Source organism: Capra hircus, chromosome 12, assembly GCF_001704415.2.
Source record: "Capra hircus breed San Clemente chromosome 12, ASM170441v1, whole genome shotgun sequence".
Lineage (NCBI taxonomy): Eukaryota > Metazoa > Chordata > Mammalia > Artiodactyla > Bovidae > Capra > Capra hircus.
Window position 1 is genome coordinate 50,838,786 of NC_030819.1, and position 21,125 is coordinate 50,859,910.

At 41.6% G+C, this 21,125-nt stretch overlaps 1 protein-coding gene across 3 annotated transcripts in view; it reads left to right on the plus strand.

Moving 5' to 3' along the window:
• IFT88 (intraflagellar transport 88) overlaps window positions 3,653-21,125 on the plus strand; it is a 60,506-nt gene continuing 43,033 nt past the window's right edge. Inside the window, exons 1-4 of one of the 3 annotated variants that reach the window (XM_018056540.1) lie at window positions 3,657-3,766; window positions 10,327-10,422; window positions 13,925-13,987; window positions 20,276-20,332. In XM_018056540.1, coding sequence (XP_017912029.1) covers window positions 10,333-10,422; window positions 13,925-13,987; window positions 20,276-20,332 — 210 coding nt within the window. In that variant the 5' untranslated portion in view covers window positions 3,657-3,766; window positions 10,327-10,332. Of the gene's footprint in view, window positions 3,767-10,326; window positions 10,423-13,924; window positions 13,988-20,275; window positions 20,333-21,125 lie in introns of all 3 variants that reach the window. The other 2 variants (XM_018056539.1, XM_018056538.1) reach the window with 2 other exon arrangements.

Here is a 21,125-nt window from a genome sequence, read left to right on the forward strand (position 1 = left end):
CCGTGTGCCACAGCTGCTAAAGCCTGCACACCTAGAGCCCATGCTTTGCAACAAGAGAAGCCACCACGATGAGAAGCCAGCACCCCGCAACTAGAGAGTAGCTTCTTCTTGCTTCAGCTAAAGAAATCCCATGCAGCAATGAAGACCCAGAACAGCCAAAAAATAAATTAAATAAATATATAAATCTTAAAAAAAAAAAAAAGACCTGTTATGAGCTCTGATACTGGCAGATCCACAGGGCCTCACATACACCAGGTGTTATGGACCAAATCCTGTTCCCCAAATTCAAATGTGGAAGCCCCACCACCAGGATCCCATAAAGGGACAGTATTTGGAGACAGGGCCTTTAAGGAGGGATTAAAGAGGGCCTAAAAGGAGGCCCTGAGTGCAGGACTTAATCCAATGTGACTGGTGTCCTCATTTTATTTACTTATTTATATTTTGGCCACACAGTGCGGCCTGTGGCATCTTAGTTTCCTAACCAGGGATCAAACCTGTGCCTCTTGCATTGGAAACACAGAGTCTTAACCACTGGACCACCTAAGAATTTCTAGCATTTGACTTAAACACAGCCAACTTGTGTTCTCCTCTGGGGCTTTGACCCAGGAGGGAGGCAAACAAAGGACAGGATGATTAGAAATGGTCCATAGGGGCCGGGACGAAACCAGGGCCCAGTGGGAAAGAAGGACACGCCAGAGCCCAGAGCACAGCTGTGTGACCAGGCGTCCACCTGCAAGAAGGCAGGTCTCATGCTACCGAGCCAGCAGGAATCCACAGCAGCAGACTAAGTGGGGTGGCCAACTTGTTCTGATTTTCCTGGGATTTTCCTAGCTTGCACTTGAAAATCCCACACAGGTCCTGAGCAGACGGTGAGGGCAGGTCATGGCTTTGGCCACTCAGTTCTGGGGGATGGTTTTGGCTGGGCCTTACTGCCTAATCTGCTGTTGTTTTTCCAAAACTTGCTCCTTAAGCTTCTCTGACAATTCCAAGTCACCTCATACCTTTCCAAAAGATTCCTTTTCTGCTTCAGTTAGCAACAATTGATTTTTCTTGGCCACAACAAAGAATCCTGAGTCCTGACCCCTGAAGGGCCTTAGACTTTGTTCACAGATCAAGGCCAGGAGGGACAGAGTGCTCCAGAAGGTTCTGAGCAGAGAGCAATGTGATCAGATTTTCACTGCAGGATGATCATGTAGGCTTACACTGTGGAGAACAGATGGAGTGACAGCGAGAGAAGATGGGAGTGAGGAGGCAGTGGGGAGAGTCAGGGGTTAAGGAAACTGGGCAGCATGAGACAGCTACCTGGCTTCCGGGTGGGAGGGGACGGACATAAGAATCTGCTCTCTCTGGAGCTTATATTTTAGTAACACAAGTTATGTGACCTTAGCATGTTGTCTGGTGATGTAGGCATGTGCTTAATAAGTAGTAGCTTCATTACAGCATTTGAAACGAAAGAGATGATCCTGCACACCCTGGCAAGTAAGGGTATCGTGCTTAAAGGGTGACCAAGTTGAAAGGAACTTGAATTTGTTTCTGATTTAAAACAAAACAAAGACAATTGAGGGAGCTGGAAATTTACAGCCGGGAGATCTAAAGACATAATGAAAATGGAAACACAGCGACATGGGGGCTCTGCAGAGTTCAGCAATGAATTCATCAAACATGCCGTGAGCCAGGCATGGATACTCTGAAGAGCACCTCCCAGCTGACGAGCTTAGCGGGTGTGTGACTGCGGCAGAAAGCACCAGCTCAGGGACAGGACCTTACTGTTCACTGCCAGAGAGAGCCTGGACTTCATGCCCCCTCGGTCCACTCGCCTCCTGAGTCTCAAGGGGGTAGCCCAGTGCTGCTGCACAGGCAGTGAGTTTGTGTCACAGCTAAAGAACCCTAAACGATGGAAACCTCAATCTTGTGATGAACTACAGGCCAGTACGGGGCTCAGCGTTTGCCCTGGAGGCAGACATTATCTCTATTGTGCCAGAGAGCACAGCCTGCCTTTTGCACTGGAGGGAGGCCATGATCTCAGTCTTCCAGTGCATGCATGTGTGCATGCTCAGTCGTGTCTGACTCTTCATGACCTCACGGGCTCCTCTGTCCATAGGAGTCTCCAGGCAAGAATACTAGGATTGTCCCAACCCAGGGAACAAACCTGCATTTCCCTGCATTGTAGGCGGGTCCTTTATCACTCTGCCACCTGGGAAGCCCTTCCTGTACAAAATTCTGTCAAAATACAGTCTCCATAGAGACCAAGTGGGAGAGAAATGACTTTAAAGAATTCACTCTGAGGTTATGGGAGCAGCTGGAAGTCCAGGGCAGAGCTGATGTTGTGGCTGAGTCTGAAGGCAGCTGGAAACAGGACTCCCACATTCCCTGGAGATGTCAGTCTTACCTCTTAGGTCTTTCAACTGATTGGACAAGGTCCACCCACATGATGGAGGATAATCTGCTTTACTCAAAGTCTACTGACCTATGCCAGCACACCTAAAACACACCTTCACAGCAACAACTTGACTGGTGTTTGACAAAAAACTGGGTAGCACAGTCCAGCTGAAAATTACATTAACCATCACAATGGTCCAGAACAGAAACAAGACACTCATGGAGAACTGTCTCCCCACATGTACTTAAAGTCTGTTGTTGCTCAGTCGGTCAGTTGTGTCTGACTCTTTGTGACCCCATTGACTGCAGCACACCAGGCTCCTCTGTCCTCCACCATCTCCTGGAGTTGGCTCAAACTCATGTATTGAGACAGTGATGCCATCCAACCATCTCATCCTCCACTGCCCGCTTCTCCTTTTGCCCTCAATCTTTCCCAGCATCAAGGTCTTTTCCAATGAGTCGGCTCTTCCCATCAGGTGGCCAAAGTATTGGAGCTTCAGCTTCAGCATCAGTCCTTCCAATGATTATTCAGGGTTGATTTCCTTTAGGATTGACTAGTTTGATCTCCTTGCAGTCCAAGGAACTCTCAAGAGTCTTCTCCAGTACAATTCAAACTTTAAAACTTAAAGTTTAAAAGTCACTAATTACTGGTGTCTTTAGATGCCTTCTTGCCGATTTATTTTAAAATGTAGGAGAAACTTTAATGATGTGAACCAGTTATGAAGTCCACTCCTCATTCTCTTGCTGAGCATCACACTGAGGTGATGGCCTTATGGCCTTGGGCTGACTCAGGCCACCCCGAGTCCAGGGCAGGAACACACAAGACAGGACCACGAGGTGCAGGAGGCCCCTGAGAGCCTCCCGGGCTCCAGCTGGACCCAAGGAGAACCGCGGGGTGGGGCTGGGGGTGGGTCCAGACACCCAGCGCGGTCCTGACGCGCTTCCAGGGCCCACGGGCTAGCGCCGCAGCCACCGGAGCTATTCACAGCAACTAGCACCACCCGCCGGTGACCCGCCCTCCGGCTGAGTTCATCAGGATCTAGAGGACTGTGGCTTCCTTGCCTTCCGGTTCCCGGTGCCCGATTCCACCATCCCCGCCATCTCTCTAGGAGAGCCTCCGTGCGGCCCCTCCTCCTGCCCACTTCCTAGGGATCGGCCCCGCCCCGCCATCCAGGCCCCGCCTTAGGCCCCGCCCCTCAGCCCCGCCCCGCCCTCCAGGCCTGTCTCTCTCTAAAGGCTTGGTCCCGCCCTCTCGCGGAGCACTGTGGGAGCGGCTTCCTTGGTTTCGCGCGTGGCAACGCCGGGGACGCGCTGCTCTCTGAAGAGTCCCACCAAGGCCGCACCTGCCCCGCCGCGCTCGCGGTTGCCCTCCTCCACTCCCGGCGAGGTAGGGGAGGGCCCCGGGGCGGCGCGGGTGCCAGGCGCCCTCTGAAGGGGTCGTGGGGGTGGGACGCGGGAGAGGGCTCTGCTCTTCCCCCTCGCGCGGCCCTAAACCTCTTCACCGCGAGTTTGTGACGGGAAGCTCCGAAATTCCCGGGAAGGCTCGGCGGGTGAGAGAGGCGCGCGCTCGGGCTCCCCTCACAGAAGTGGGCGTCCCCAGGCCGGAGTCGGCCCCCGCTTCTGGGCGACGGGCTGTCTGGTGCCGACCCCGGGGGACAGGAGGCCGCTGGTTGGGACGGGGCCCCCGGGGGACTTCCCGCGCTGAGTCCGAGAGGCGCAGTCCCGGGAGCTGCCTTTGCACCGGGCCTTGGAGCTCGACCGCCTCACCTGGGCGCCTCACCTTTCCCCACTAGCACTCTCTGCGTTTGCTCCCACCGTGTCGGTTTAGCCGGAGTTTCTCATAGATGAACTTTTTTGGTCTGGTTAGCTCAGAAGAAAGGATCTCCAGTTGTCAGGCGGCTTGTTTTGCTGACAGACGTGTAAACTAAATTGATTTAAGTGGGGCTTGTAATCAGGAGGTTCTCCTTGAGCACACGGGTCCTCAACGTGTGGTCCGTGGACCACATCAGCATCAGCAACACTGATTAGAAACTTGTTAGAACTCCACACTCCAAGGAGTGAGGGTGATGACTCCCACCAGTGAATAAGAAAACTGGTGAAGGCGGGGAGTGGCAATCTGATTTTAACAAGTCCGTAGGTTTCTGGCAAACGCTAACCTTTGTGAACCATTGGTTTCACATTACCTGACCTAAAGCTTGTAAGTTAAATTTTTTTATATATCTTCTATCAATGACTTAATACTTTCTGGAGGTATTTTGGAATGAACATTTATATATGATTGACATTTGCTCTTGTGAATTTTCATTTCCAAAAAGTAATGCGAAATTAACTAAAAAGACCTCAATCTAGGACTTCTCTGGTGGCCCAGTGGTTAAGACTCTGTCCACCAAATGTAGGGGCATGGAGGAACTGAGAGCCACATGCCCTGCCTTTTAGCTTAAAAAGAAAAATTTCCTAAAGCTAGGAGCTAAACCCCTGAAACTCTTAGAAAAAAACAAGTGTAAGTCTTCTTGAACTTGGATTAGGCAGTGGCTTTTTAGCTCTTTCACCTAAAGCACAACCAACCAAAGAATTATGTGTGTGTGTGTGTACGTGCGTGCCCGGTACTGTCCGTCTCTTTGCGACCCCACTGTAGCCTGCCAGGCTCTGTCCATGGGATTTTCCAGGCAAGAATACTGGAGTGGGTTGCCATTTCCTCCTCCCCGGGGGTCTTCCCGACCCAGGGATCGAAACTGCATCTCCTGCGTTGGCAAGTGTATTCTTAGGGTACCACTGCGCCACCTGGGAAGCCCATCATTGAAATTAAAAAGTTTTGTGCTTCAAAGGACAAGAAGGTGGAAAGACAGTGCACAGAATGGGAGAAAATATTTGCTAATCGTTTCTCTGACAAGGTCTAATATCGAGAACATATAGGGATTTGTGTGTGTGTGTGTTGTGTGTGTGTGTGTGTGTGTGCCGCAAGACTTGGTTTGTGGGACCAGGGAGTGAAGCCCCATGGCAGTAAATGTGCAGGGTCCTAACCACTGGACTGCCAGGGTCCTCCCAAGGAATTCTTTTTAAAAAAATTTTTTTTAATTAAAGGATAATTGCTTTACAGAATTTTATTGTTTTCTGTCAAACCTCGACATGAATCAGATCAAAAAGCCAATTTTTAAAAATGGGCAAAGCATTTGAACAGACAAAAAGTTACAGTTTTCAATAAGCATATGAAAGGATGCTCAGCATCTTTAATCACCAAGGAAATCAAACCAAAAATCAAATCAAAACCATGAAGATACCACTTTTTGCCTGCTAGAGTGGCTGTAATCAGAATAGGGCCAATAGCAGGCGTTGGCTGGGACATGGAGAAATTGGAACCTTCATTCACTGCTGGTGGGATGTAAAATAGTGCAGCCACTTTGGAAAAGCCTAGCAGCTCCTCCAAAAGTTAAACATAATGTTGCCAGTAATTCCATTCCTATATATATATATATATATATACACATATATACACACTCAATAGGATATATATATATACACACACTCAATAGAATTGAAAATACACATCTATACTAAAGCTAGTACAGATAATTCTGTAAAGCAATTATCCTTCAGTTAAAAAATAATTTAAAAAAAGGAATGCACAGAACTAAAGAATGCACAACTAAACAATGGACTAAAGAACTAAAGCATGTTCATTGTTTATACTGCAGTAGTTTTTTTTTGTTTGTTTGTTTTTGGTGCTCTACTATGGGGTTTGTGGGATCTTAGTTCATCCTGGAATTCGAAGTCAAGTTGGCCTTAGGAAGCATCACTACGAACAAAGCTAGTGGTGGTGACGGAATTCCAGCTGAGCTATTTCAAATCCTATGAGATGATGCTGTGAAAGTGCTGCACTCAATATGCCAGCAAATTTGGAAAATTCAGCAGTGGCCAAAGGACTGAAAAAAGTCAGTTTCATTCCAATCCCAAAGAAAGGCAATGCCAAAGAATGTTCAAAGTGAAAGTGAAAGTCGCTCAGTCGTGTCCGACTCTTTGTGACCCCATGGACTTAGTCCATGCAGTTCTCCAGGCCAGAATACTGGAGTGGGTAGCCTTTCCCTTCTCCAGGGAATCTTCCTAACCCAGGGATTGAATGCAGGTCTCCCACTTCACAGGTGGATTCTTTACCAGCTGAGCCACAGAGGAAGCCCAAGAACACTGGAGTGGGTAGCCTATCCCTTCTCCAGGGGATCTGCCCAACCCAGGAATTGAACTGGGGTCTCCTGCATTGCAGGTGGATTCTAGAGTGTTCAAACTACCAAACAGTTGCACTCATCTCATGCGCTAACAAAGTAATCCTCAAAATTCTCCAAGCCAGGCTTCAGCAATACGTGAACCATGAACTTCCAGATGTGCAATCTGGTTTTAGAAAAGGCAGAGGAACCAGAGATCAAATTGCCAGCATCCGCTGGACTGTCGAAAAAGCAAGCGAGTTCCATAAAAACATCTATTTCTGCTTTACTGACTATGCCAAAGCCTTTGACTGTGTGAATCACAACAAACTGTGGAAAATTCTTCAAGAGATGGGAATTCCAGACCACCTGACCTTCTCCCTGAGAAATCTGTATGCAGGTTAAGAAGCAACAGCTAGAACTGGAATGGAGCAACAGACTGGTTCCAAATCAGGAAAGGAGTACATGAAGGCTGTCTATTGTCACCCTGCTTATTTAACTTCTGTGCAGAGTACATCATGAGAAATGCTGGACTGGAAGAAGCACAGGCTGGAATCAAGATTGCCAAGAGAAATATCTATCACCTCAGATATGCAGATGACACCACCGTTATGGCGGAAAGTGAAGAAGAACTAAAGAGCCTCTTGGTGAAAGTGAAAGAGGAGAATGATAAAGTTGGCTTAAAACTCAGCATTCAGAAAACTAAGATCATGGCATCTGGTCCCATCACTTCATGGCAAATAGATGGGGAAACAATGGAAACAGTGACAGACTTGATTTTGGGGGGCTCCAAAATCACTGCAGATGGTGACTGTAGCCATGAAATTAAAAGATGCTTACTCCTTGGAAGGAAAGTTATGACCAACCTAGACAGCATATTGGAGAAGGCAATGGCACCCCACTCCAGTACTCTTGCCTGGAAAATCCCATGGATGGAGGAGCCTGGTGGACTGCAGTCCTGGGGTCGCTAAGAGTTGGATACGACTGAGCAACTTCACTTGCACTTTTCACTTTCATGCATTGGAGAAGGAAATGGCAACCCACTCCAGTATTCTTGCCTGGAGAATCCCAGGGACGGGGAAGCCTGGTAGGCTGCTGTCTATGGGGTCACACAGAGTCAGACATGACTGAAGCGACTTAGCAGCAGCAGCAGACAGCATATTAAAAAGCAGAGACATTACTTTGCCGACAAAGGTCTGTCTAGTCAAAGCTATGGTTTTTCCAGTAGTCATGTATGGATGTGAAAGTTGGACTATAAAGAAAGCTGAGCGCCGAAGAACTGATGCTTTTGAGCTGTGATGTTGGAGAAGACTCTTGAGAGTCTCTTGGAATGCAAGGAGATCCAACCAGTCCATCCTAAAGGAAATCAGTCCTGAATATTCATTGGAAAGACTGATGCTGAAGCTGAAACTCCAGTACTTTGGCCACCTGATGTGAAGAACTGACTTGTTGGAAACGACCCTGATGCTGGGAAAGATTGAAGTCAGGAGGAGAAGGGGATGATGGAGTATGAGATGGTTGGATGGCATCACTGACTCAATGGACATGAATTTGAGTAAACTCTGGGAGTTGGTGATGGACAGGGAGCCCTGGTGTGCTGCAGTCCACTCTTGCAAAGAGTCAGACATGACTGAGTGACTGAACTCAACTATGGGGCTAGTGGTATCTTAGTTCATCCACCAGGGATTGAACCCAGGCCCTCAGCAGTAACAGCACTGAGTCCTAACCACTGAAATGCCAGGGAATTCTTTTTGTTTTTAGATTCCACAGTTAAGTGAGATCATGCAGTTTTTGTTTTTCTCTATCTGGCTTAATTTCCCTCAGCATAGTACCTTCTCAGCTTCCCAGGTGGTGCAGTGGTAAAGAATCTGCCTGCCAATGCAGGAGATGCAGTTTTGATCCCTAGGTTGGGAAGATGCCCTGGAGAAGGAAATGATAACCCACTCCAGTATTCTTGCCTGAGAAATCCCATGGACAGAGGAGCCCGGTGGGCTCCAGTCTATGGGATTGCAAAAGAATAGGATACTACTTAGTGACTAAACAACAATGCCAGATAGATCCATCCATGATCATAATGGCAAAATTTCCTTTGGGGGGCTGAATAGTATTCCATTGTGTGTGTGCACATGTGTTTGTGTGTGCATCACATTTTCTTTATCCAGTCATCCATCGATGGACACTTAGGTTGTTTCTGTATCTTACTTGTTGGTAATGATGCAGCAAACATAGTGGTGCAGATACTTTTTTGAGTTACTATTTTCATTTGCTTCAGATAAATACCCAGAAGTGGAATTGCTAGATCATTCAGTAACTGTATTTTTAATTTTTTAGGAACCTCCATATATTCCTACCAACATTGCACAAGGGTTTCCTTTTCTCCACATCCTCATCAATGCTTCTCTCTAGTGTTTTTGACAATAACAGTTGTAACCAGTGTGAGGTGCTATCTCCTTGTGTTTTTAATTTTACTTCCCTGATGATTAGTGAGGTTGAGCATCTTTTCATCTTTTCATGACTATCTGTATTGTCTGATTTGGAAAAATGTCTATTTAGGTCCTCTGCCCATTTTTAAAAATACTGTATTTATTTTTGGTTGTTCTGGGTCTTTGTTACTGTGTGAGGGCTTTCTCTAGCTGTGGTGAGCAGGGGCTGCTCTTCGTTGGGTTGCATGGACTTCTTATTATAGCTTCTTTGTTGTGGAGCACAGGCTCTGAGCTCACCAGCTTCAGTAGTTGTGGCACGTAGGCTCAGTAGTTGTGGCTCAAAGGCTTTAGAGCACAGGCTCCATGGCATATGAGATCTTCCCAGACTAGGGATCGAACCGTTGTCCCCTGCATTGAGAGGCGAATTCTTAGCCACTGGATCACCAGGGAAGTCCCCTCTGCCCATTTTTTAATCGAGTTTTTGTTGTTGTTGAGTTACATGAGTTCTTTATATATTTTGGATATTAACCCCTTATCAGATACATGATTTGTAAATATTTCTCCCAATTACCTTTTCATTTTGTTGATGATTTCATTTGCTGTGCAGAAACCTTTAAGTTTGATTTAGTCCCATTTACCTATTTTCAGTTTTGTTGTCATTTCTTTTGGTGTCAGTTCCAAAAAAGATATCATTAAAACCGATGTCAAGGCACTTAACCATCTATGTTTACTTCTACAAGTTTTATGGTTTCAAGTCTTATGCTCATTTGATTTTTGTATATGGTATAAGGTAGGGGCCCAGATGTATTTTTTTGAGTGTGGCTGTCCATTTTTCCCAGCACCATTTATTGAAGAGACTATCCTTTCTCCATTGTTTATTTTTGGGTCCCTTGTCATAAATTGGACTTCCCTGGTGGCTCAGACGGTAAAGTGTCTGCCCACAATGCAGGATCCCTGGGTTGGGAAGATCCCATGGAGAAGGAAATGGCAACCCACTCCAGTATTCTTGCCTGGAAAATTCCATGAACTGAGGAGCCTGATAGGCTATAGCCCATGCGGTCGCAAAGAGTTGGACACGACTGAGCGACTTCACTGAGTGACTGTCATAAATTAATTGATCTTAAATGCACAGGTTTATTGGGGCCTCTCTGTTCTGTTCGATTGACTTGTGTGTCTGTTTTGATACCTAATTTTAAGAATTTGACACGAAAAATGTTTAAGCCATAAACATATGTATACATAAATTTGACCAGAAAGGTTGTTAATAGTTACAGTTTATTTCAATGAAGAATTATTTCAAGAATACATTTACAACAGTGATTTTTTCATAGGTACAAATGATGCAAAATGTACACCTGGCCCCAGAAACAGATGAAGATGATCTTTATTCTGGCTATAATGACTACAATCCAACCTATGATACCGAGGTAAAAAAAAAAATTGTTTCATTGGTTTTTACTTTGGTCTTTGCTAACCAGCCGGTTTGTGAAAATTTTGGATTTGATGGTTCTGCTATATTATGCTTTAGATTAAGTTAAGTTGATTAAAAGCCTAGAAAAGTACTATTACTGAAGACTGTACTAACTTCTACCAATAGTAATAATCGCAACAGAAGGGAAAAGGATAGAGATGTGAAAAAATGTTATGGAAAAGAATTAGGATCAATTATGTTCTTGTATTCTTTTGCACTAGTTATCTGAATATGTATGTTAAAAGACTTAGATCCCTTGAGGTGCCTAAAATTGTTTTTTTTAATGGCCTAAATTTGAATTGTCATGTAGAGTTATTTTCCTTTGAATTGAATTATACAAGTATTTTATAGAAAAACTAGAGAATAAAAATAAAAAATTAAAATCAGAGAAACTGTCACCACCCAGAGATAAACATCAGCTAAGGTACAGTGCTTAATGCTAAATGTTTCCCTATGCAGGAATATATGTGTGTGTGTATATATATGTACACTGTATGTCTATATGTTTTTGGAGACAGTGGTATCATACTGTGTGTACTGTTTTGTAACCTACTTTTTTCCTTTTATGAATGTTAACTTATGTCAACAAGCCTATATCTGCTTAATATTTAGTATAGTAATTATAGGATGAAATTGTTATTAAGACAATTATTTGATTATTTTAAATCTGTTTACATTGTGAGAGTTACAGTTTCCAAATTGTAAAAGACAAAAACCAAAAGAAGCTGCTTTATAAATTTACCTTGAATTAGTGTGTGAAACAATTTAAGGATGAAGGATGTGAGCATTAATTTTCTTGCTAGCATGTGAGAATCAAATATTAGCATTCAGAGGACTTTAATTTAGGAACTTACATTCTATTCTCGAGTTCTTCACATGGGTTTCAGTCATTTTTGAAGTTTTTTCCTCTGGAGAAGAATGATGGTTTGTGAATTTGAGACTTAGAAAGCAAGAAGAGAAAATGGAAACTATTCATTTACTCTGTATGAAATAAAAATCTAGGAGATACTATTTATCATTGAAAATTTGAAAAATACAGAAGATCGGGGAAAAAAATAAAATGACAAATATTGTTACCTGGTAATGACCTGTACTGTAGCAGGTCATAGCACTGATGTTTTGCTGTGTTCCTTGTCTTTTTATATAGATAGGTGTGTCCCTCCCTATATATTTAATACAAACATCTGTATACATGGATATGACTATACAGACTAATTTTTTAAAATATGTATTAAAACATGGGCATTTTCATAAGTTAGTGTTAATTATGAAAACCATTGAATCTTTCCCTTTCTCCCAGTTATAAAAGTTACAGATATAAAAAATATATGTGCCTATTGTTGGAAAACAAAATTGTCCATAATCCCACCACTCAGAAATAACTACTGCTAATGTTTTGTTTGTCTTTCCTTCACGCATATACATAGAATTTTCTTTTAGAATGTTTGGAATTGAACTGACAGTTACTTTTCTGTTTGCTTATCTATTTTTGGCTATGTCATAAATAATATCTCATGATACTAAAAATTTAAATATATTTTAATGGCTGCATAATACTGACTATATACAGTTGATTACTTTCTGACTGTAGGATAGTTATTTATAGTTTTCTGCCCCTATTAATAACAATAACACAATGAAAAATTTTATGCATAAGTAATTTTTTACCTTGTGATCAAACATTTCTTGGGTAGAGTCCCACAAGTGCAAAAACGATCATCATGATCGTTTTTTAATAATATCAGATAAACTTCCTAATTCTTCAGGTCATCACAGTGTGGCTTCATTATCTATTAATAACTTGAAGCAAATATTCAGAATATAATACACAAAAGTAAATTACACAGTAAAATAAAAATTTGGTTTACTCATGGTTTCCTTTTAATTAATTGGAATAAGTTAATATATAACTGAATTACTTGAAACAGTTGCTAAGGTGTTCATAGATTATGCAAATTATTAATCAAATCTTGAACAAAGGAAAAGAAATGACAAAAGTTGTGTTAGTTTGGTATTTGTAATTGGAGAATTTGTTGATAGGTTTTAGTTTATCATTTAGTTAGACTTCTTTGAGTTGATTAATTGAATTTTACTAATAATATAGGAATATTAGACTTCTTTTTCCTAAAACATGTGCCAAGGGAGCGCTTGGCTTGTACTCATATGAAAGTTGCTTGGTTTCTATGGCTGAGTGAGATTTGTGTACTTACTTCATTTTTTTTTTTTTTCCTTTTGAAGGGACTCAGCCATACATATACATGTATCCATTCTCCCCTCTCAACCCACCTCCCATCCAGGCTGCCACATAACATTGAGCAGAGTTCCATGTGCTACACAGTAGGGCCTTGTTGGTTATACATTTTAAATATAGCAGTGTTGTACTTACTTCATTTTGTGTAGCTGATATGGAAGGTTATAAAGATTATTTGAAGTAAAGCTAAAAAATGCTTGTGTATAATCATGTTTAAAGTACATTGTATTTTGTTCATGTGTAAAGTACATCCTGGTTATAAAAACACGTTGTCTCCAGGGTTTTAAAAAGCTAATTGATACTGACTCTATTTTTTTGTTTTAGTGTATTTTTTGTTTTTCAGTAATCGTTAAGTATATTTCTGTGGGAAGTAGACTGGAGTGAGTCAGGCGAGTGTGAGAAGTGTGCACTGATGTGTATAGAGGGCTGAATCCAGAGCTTGTGGTGGTGAAGGAACTCGAGGCAAAGGCTGGTTACACTGGCAGTTGGAAAATAGCATTTTGTCCAGGAAACCTGGGAGCCCTGGTAACTTGCCCCTGACTAATGTGACTTTCCTCAGATTCCTGAGGGAGAATGTGAGCACGCGTCAGGAATCAGCAAAGCACAGTAATGTTTTATGTCAGCTGAGCCTTTGGTTCCAAAGCATGACAGGTTGGACCCAGTGGAGCCTCGGCTGGCTCCAGTCTGTGTCTCAAACTTTACCTCTCCCTGAGATGAAAAACCATTTTCACTTGCAAGATGAGACAATAGAGTTTGCCCAATTTCTGGGAGAGTCTGCAGCTTTTTCTGTCTTCAGCTTCACAGATAAGGCTAGTAGCCACAGCCCAGGATATGGAAGAAGAGAGGAGGGAGAAAGGATGGAGGGGGTGATTCTCTGTTCTTGCTGCTCCACCGACTTGGAAGAGAGAGACAAGAAAGACTTGATCTTGGGACCAGGCATGCTGACAGTACCCATTGAGCCAGTAGCCAGTGACATGTCCTTGCACTTGACCAGACTGTCAGTGCTCCTCTCCCCAAGGGAGAGAGGGCCTTTGGTATTTCATGTCCAGTGAAGGGGAAGTTGAGGACAGGAGTCCTTGAGCCCTACGTGGACATCAGCAGATGAGGAAAGATGGATCCTAGAGGATCCTGAACACCAAACAGTAGTGGTTAAACATTTAAAATTTGTCACCTCACATTGAATGTTAAATTTGCCATTTTGTTTTAGGAATTGGAGAATGATACAGCCTTTCAGCAAGCTGTGAGAACTAGTCATGGCAGAAGACCTCCAGTAAGTGAATTTTTTTTATTATGGTAAAAAAAACAACAACGAACAAAGCTTACCCTGTTTATTGTTTTTAAACGTACACATTGGGAGTGCTAAATTAATTCCCATTGTTGTGAAACAGACCCTTAGAACTTTCCATTTTCCCAAACTGAGGCTCTGTCCTCACTGAACAATGTCCTCCAGCTGCTGGCCCCACCTTTCTACTCTCTATCTCTGTGTGTTTGCCTATTCAAGGTGCCTCACGTAAGTGGAATCGAACAGTTACTTCACTCAGCATAACATCTTCAAGGTTCATCCATGGTGCAGCAGGTATCAGGGTTTTCTTCCTTTTTAAGGCTGAATGACATTTCATTGTCTGGATGGACCACATCTTGTTCTGCACACACTTGGCTTGCTTCCACCTGTTGGCTGTTGTGAGCAGCACTGCTATGAACTCGGGGACACAAATATCCTGAGGCTCTGTTTTCAGGGTGTATATCTGGAAGTGGGGTTGCTGGATTGTATGGTAATTCCGCTGACAGTGCACGCAGGCTCCAGTTCCTCTACCCCTCATAACACTTGTTATTTTCTGTTTTTTGATAGTAGCAGTTTTAATGGGTATGAGATGGTTCTCATTGTGGTCTTGATTTGCATTTCTCTGATTATTAGTGATGTTATCTTTTCATATACTTTTTGGCCATTTGTGTATGATCTTTGAAGAAATGTCTATTCAAGTATTTTGCCCATTTTTAAGCTGGGTTATTTAATGTTTTGTTGTTAAGTTGTAGGAATTCTTTATTGGATATATGCTTTGCAGATATTTTCTCCCATTCTGTAGGTAGCTGTTTTTTATTCTGTTGATTGTATCCTTTGACCCACAAAAGGCTTTATGTTTGATGTGGTCCCATTTGTCTGTTTTAGCTTAAGTTGCCCGTGCTTTTTGATGTCATATCCAAGAAATCATTGCTAAGTCCAATGCTATGACATTTTCCTCTGTTTTTCCCTAGCAGTTTTATAGTCTTTTAGGTTTTAGGTCTTATGTTTGGGCCTTTAATCTACTTTGAGTTCATTTTTGAATGCTCTATAAGATTAAGGGTCCAATTTCCTTGTTTTGCATGAGGATATCCAGTATTCTCAGTGCCATTTGGGAGAGACTGACCTTCCCTCTAGTGTGGTCTTGACACCCTTGTTGAAAGTCATTCTTTCCAGCACCACATTGTTTCCAGTGCAGTAGCGTTGTAACATGTTTTGAAATCAGCAGATAGGAGTCCCCCAACTTAGATCTTTTTCAAAATTTTTCAGCTCTCCAGGGTTTCTTAAGATTCCAAATGAGTTTTAGGTTGGATTTTTCCATTTCTTAAAAAAAAAAAAAGACATTGGGATTTTGGTAGAGATTACATTGAATCTGTGTGTTGCTTTGAGTAATATAGATATCTTTTTTTGAAGTAATTTATTTATATTTGGCTGTGCTGGGTCTTTGTTGCTGCACATGCGCTTTCTCTAGTTGCAGTGTGTGAGCTTCTTGTTGTGGTGGCTTCTCTTGTGGATTGCAGGCTCTAGGGCATGCGGGCTTCAGTAGTTGTGGCTCATGGGCTTAGTTGCCCCGAGGAATGTGGGTTCTTCCCTGACCAAGGATCGAACCCGTGTCCCCGATTCTTTTTTTTAATCCAGGATATATTTTGAAAACTTTTACACTGATACCAAAGCCAGGCAAAGACACTATAAGAAATATCCTTTATGAATACTGACCTAGAAATCCTGAACAAAATATAAGCAAACCAAAGCAGCATGTTATAAGGGTTACACACTATGGCGAAGTGGGATTTATTCCTGAAATTTGAGAATGGATTAACAGACAAAAATTAATCAATGTGATATGTCACCTTAATAGAATGAAGGGAAAAAAACCCAAATCATCTCAATTGATGCAATAAAAGAACTTGAAAAAAATTCCACATCCTTTCACAATAAGAACATGTAATGAACTAGAAATAGAAGGAAACTCACTATGATAAAGGCTGTATAAGAAAATCTCACTGCTAACAACATATTTGGTGGTAAAAGACCAAAAGTTTTTCCCCTAGAATTAGGAATAATGCCCACTTTTGCTACTTCCAATCAATTATAGGCGGGTGTATTCTTAACCACTGGACCACCAGGGAAGTTCAATATAGATATCTTAACAATATAAAGTTTTATAGCCTTGAATACAGGATGTCTTTCCATTTATTTCTTTTTCAGTTTCTTATAGCAATGTTTTATAGTTTATAGTATATCCAGTAAGTTAATTTTAAAGTAATATAGATCAAAGAATTTTTATGCTCTTGAGAATATAAATATTATTATTTATGTAAGACACAGAATATGTTTACCCAAAACATTATTTTTTAAAAATTTGTCTTTCTAATTTTTAATGTTATGTAAATATTGATCTTTGAAAACACTGGGCCTTAAGTTGCAAATTACACCTCCCTTGGATTAATGACCATCTGCTAATTAATTCTCCACCAGTACATACATGGCTAGAGTGATTATTTTCAGTGTTATTAGTAAAGTTTTTATATGTTACACAGAGAATAGACTTCTGCCTTCCACAATACATGAACTCTACCGAGAGTCTTTTGTAGTTGAAAATAAACGAGGTTGGCACTAGGTAAAGTGAGAAGTACAGAAAGTTCTGTGCCTAGTGTTCTGCCCACCCATGGCTCCAGAGCAGTGGTTCTCAGTGCCCACTTGCCCACCTGCCCTGGCACATGTTTGCCCTGGAGATATTTTTATTTCTCATAACTTGGACCAGTGCCTAGCATCTCGGAGGCAGCAGGCCACCCCACAGTAAGTTACCTAAAAGAGGCTGGCAGTGCCAGGTCGACAGGCTGTTAGGGAGTGAATCCCCTGCTGTAGATGGTGTGTCCCCCCACCTGCCCTCCCTCACTCTGTCAGGGCCTCTTCCCTCCCACCATACTTAACTGTTCCGCAATAATGAAATGCCTGTCACATTTGTGGGGTTCCTTCCTCAAAGTTAGAGAGCACAGCGGTCCACGGGACTATCCTCACTTCTAATTCCAGCTGTAGGCACCTTCAGCATGTGTAATTTTCTGAAAAGACTCAAAGAACTCACTGAAAGCTATTATACTTAATAGTTTATTTCAGGAGAATGATGTAGGTTAAATCTGCTGAGAGAAGAGAGACCTGGGGCAGAGTCTGGGAGGTCAGACATGGGGGTTCTGGTTGTCTTTTCCCTGTGGAGCCCTGGGTGGCTTTAACCCCCTCGACCCCTCTGTGTGGTGACGGTACCTGTAGAGCTAGCAAGGAGGTCCTCCCATGACTCTGATGTCCACGGTGTTAATGGGGCTCCATCACACACTGTCCTTGTGGCTGCCCATTAGTCTCTAGCCCCCCATGGAGGTTCAAGCTAATATATCTAGGGTTAGACTGTCTGGTGGCCAAAGCCCCCCAGGGAAACAGGGATGTATCAGGCAGGACATTACAGGGGCATACAGATCACCTCCCTGTATTGAAGGGCAAAGCCAGTGCTCTCTTTGGGTGAAGTCAGTTCTTGACTACACGTTCCATAAGCTGTATTTTAATTTTAAGGTTACCTTCATTATGGAAAGGAAAACTATAGATTAAGTTCTTGCACTTGGCTAATGACAAGACTGTAACCTTTTTTGAAGAGGTAAACTGTCTTATTTATTGATCTTTTCTTTGTTTGCTGTGGGTACTCCACAGATCTTTATATCACAACTTAGTGAATAAGTGAAAGTCTTCAGTTTAGTGATTTGGTGTATCAACAAGTGATAATGTCTCTAAGCTGGCCCTTCATTGATGTTTAGAAATGACTTCAGAGACCCTCATGTTATAGACAGGAAACAAGGCTGGGAGGAGAGGTCTCACAGTTACCCGTAACCAGAACAGAGAGTAGGTCTGCACCCCTTTGAATGATATTGTCATCACACCCTACTTACTGTATTAAATGGGAAAAATCTGTGCAACTTTTATAGGAGAGGCACTGGGCTCATTTAAGAGAGAGAAAATTCCAGCTAGCTCCAGAGAAGGGTAAAGTGGACACAAGGCATATTGTAATTTGTGTTGTAAAAACAGTATAAATTGCTCTGGGATCACAAAGATAAGTTCTTTATTCCTAGTTGGGACAGTCAGGAGATAAATGTACAGTTGAATATTTAAGGATGTGTGCAGTTAAGATCAGCCTTGAGGTATGTGAGGAAAGGCTTTGTGGGTGAGGGTGCAGGGCAAGTAAGGAGCGAGGAGACACAGGATCCAGTGCCAAAAGTAAAAACCAGAAGAACAGATCTAGTCATTAGTGAGTGTTTAAAAAGAAAAAGTCTCTTTCCTTCAGTTTGTTCTCACAGAAAAGTTTTGCTGGGACCCACATCTTCCTTTTCATGTTTTTCCAAGACCTGTTATCTGTCAGTGTGGTCAAGTTTGTTAATGATTTTGTTCAAATGTTCAGTATTTTTATTGATTTTGGGGGGGGGTACGCAGGAATTGAAGTTCTATTATTATCAGTGAGAAAAATAGATCATACAGTATGATTGTGAATTTCTTTGTTTAGGTTTTTGTTTTATATATTTGTAGTAAAAACATTTAGAATTGTTATATTGTTATGTTGAGTCTTTTATTGCTATGAAATGTCCTTGTAGCTCTAGTAGTGCTGTGTGTCTCTTTCATCAGGTGTTAGTAGTACATTGTTGTAGCTACCCAGGTTCTCTTTTGTCTAGTGTTTGCATTGTATGTCTTCCCCATTTTTTCACTTCCAGCTTTCTCAGATCTGTGTATTTGAGATGTATTTCTTAGAGAAATATTTTTTACTAGCAACATGAATAGAATTGTTTTTTATTAATATTGTCAGATAATCTTATTCTTTTAGTGAAGTATTTAATCTACTTACATTTAATGAAATTGGTTTCATTTGTTGTCTTAGTATTTGCTTTGTTTTTTCCTTCTTTATGTTTTATTTCTCTCCTTTCTTACCTTTTTTTGTTTGATTTTTATTACATTTCTCCCTCTGTTATCTTGGGAGTTTACATTCCTTGACCATTCTTTTGGTGTTTTTGTAAAGATTAAAATATTCATCTTTTAACTTACCAAAGTCTAGTATAATTTAATATTTTGCTACTTTCTGGACAGTGCCAAATTTTTACGTTATTTTCAGTTCTAGGATTTCCACTTATCCATTTTTCGTCGTTTTCAGTTCTGTACTGAAATTGTCAATCTTGTCTTTTGATTCACTGAACATGTTGAGCATGCTGGTCAGAGCCTGTGTTTGATGTTGTTTCCATCATATGATTCCCCTTCTGCATGTCTTTCCATTTTGTTTCTCTTGGATTTTGATTAGGGACTCTTGCTCCTATGTGTTTGGTTGTTGTAGACTGAATGCCAGACATTGTAATTGAAACATTTTAGAGATATTTTAAGGCATGTGTCTGTGCTGTCTGGAATGATAACCACTAGCCATGTTGTGGCTATTTACATCTAAATCATTAAAAAGTAAGTAAAAATTTAAAATCCAGATGCTATTGCCTGAGCCTCATTTCAGATGCTCAGTAGCCACGAGGCTGCCTTATCAGGGCAGGTGTCTTTTATTGGAGAGAATTTACTTTTGTGTATGGCTGCAGAGATGCTTGGAACACTGAATCACCTCAACCCAGTTGAATGTGAAATGTTTCTAAATTGGGCTCAGGTCTTACATGGGCTGATTGACCTTCCAGTCTGAGTGAAGCCTTGTGAGGTCACAGTTTGAAGTTTGGAGGAGTCCCAGGGCTGCCTCCTTGGCAGACTCCCTCTCGGGTTTGTCTGTTCAGCCCGGTATGTCTGTGAAAAGCTCCATGATCAACTATGACTACAATTTTGTGATCAACGTGCCTTGTATCTTTATTTCAGAGATGAGAACATTCATGTTCAGAGAGGTAAAGTAAACACAGCAAGTAGAGGGAGAGCTGAGATTCAAACCCGGGGTCCCTGACTCCAGGTCCAGTGTCTGTTGTTAGACCCAGTGTCTGGGTGATAATCATGCAGAATTAATGGTAGGTGTGTCCACTGGAGAATCCTGTATCCCACTGACCCACAGGTCACTCTAAAGTCCCTTTTCTCCTTTCAGATGAATTCCAGAATAGACCTTCTCAGTACTTAAAATACTCCAGCTCCTTAATATTTAGAATAATTTAAAAATTATTCTAAATGTTATATAAATATTTCCCTACTGATAAGTCTGTATTTTCCATTTCTTTTCCAGTTTTCTATTATATAACTTAATCTGAATTCTATTAACTATTTTTTTTTTTCCTCCCCAAGATAACTGCTAAAATACCAAGCACAGCAGTTTCTAGACCCGTAGCTACTGGATATGGGGTATGTTTTCTTAAGCTGAAGATATGAAGATACCTTTTCTCATATATAAGTTCACTTTAGGCAGTTTTAAATAAGTCTGGCTACCTTTCAGCTCGTGATCCAGGTGTATTTTCCATTTTGAATAGTGATGAATATTATAAATTGTTGATAAATAGCTTTGAATATTCTAGTCATTTCGGTTGTAAAGAAAACAAAATGTTTTGCTATCTTTTCCTGTCTGTAAACATTGTGTTTGTTGATTGACTTTTCATTTTCTATATCATATAACCAAGTGTCATGTGTATTACATTCATATATTTTGTGTGAAGTTAGTGTTATATAAACGTAATGTTTATAATTTCTAAAAATTTACTAAGAATACATGAAAAAATAAAATTGAAAAATTTCAGAGGCATATATAATTGGGTCTTGCTTTTATTTGAGATCTTTGGAGGAAAGATGCTATATAAAAATCCATAAAATCTTTTAAATCTTGCCCAAATTACAAATAGTTTGGATGTTTTCACTTATGCTAAATAGTTGAGAAATGGGAGAAAAATGAAGGAATGAGATGAAATAGCATTTCCTGGTCTTTCTGATAATATTTCTTAGGGGTCGTAAAGATGGCTTCAGAACCTAGAGTCCTGGGCACTGGCCTTCCAGTTGTCCCCTTCCTGTGGACAGAGAGAGTGGCCTTAACGTTGCATAATAGTGTATCATGGGAAACATCCATTTATTAATCAGTCAGAGCAGATATCACTCATGAATTTGGTTTTGATGATGTTTCCGAACAGGAGTCAACGAGCTTCTCTGT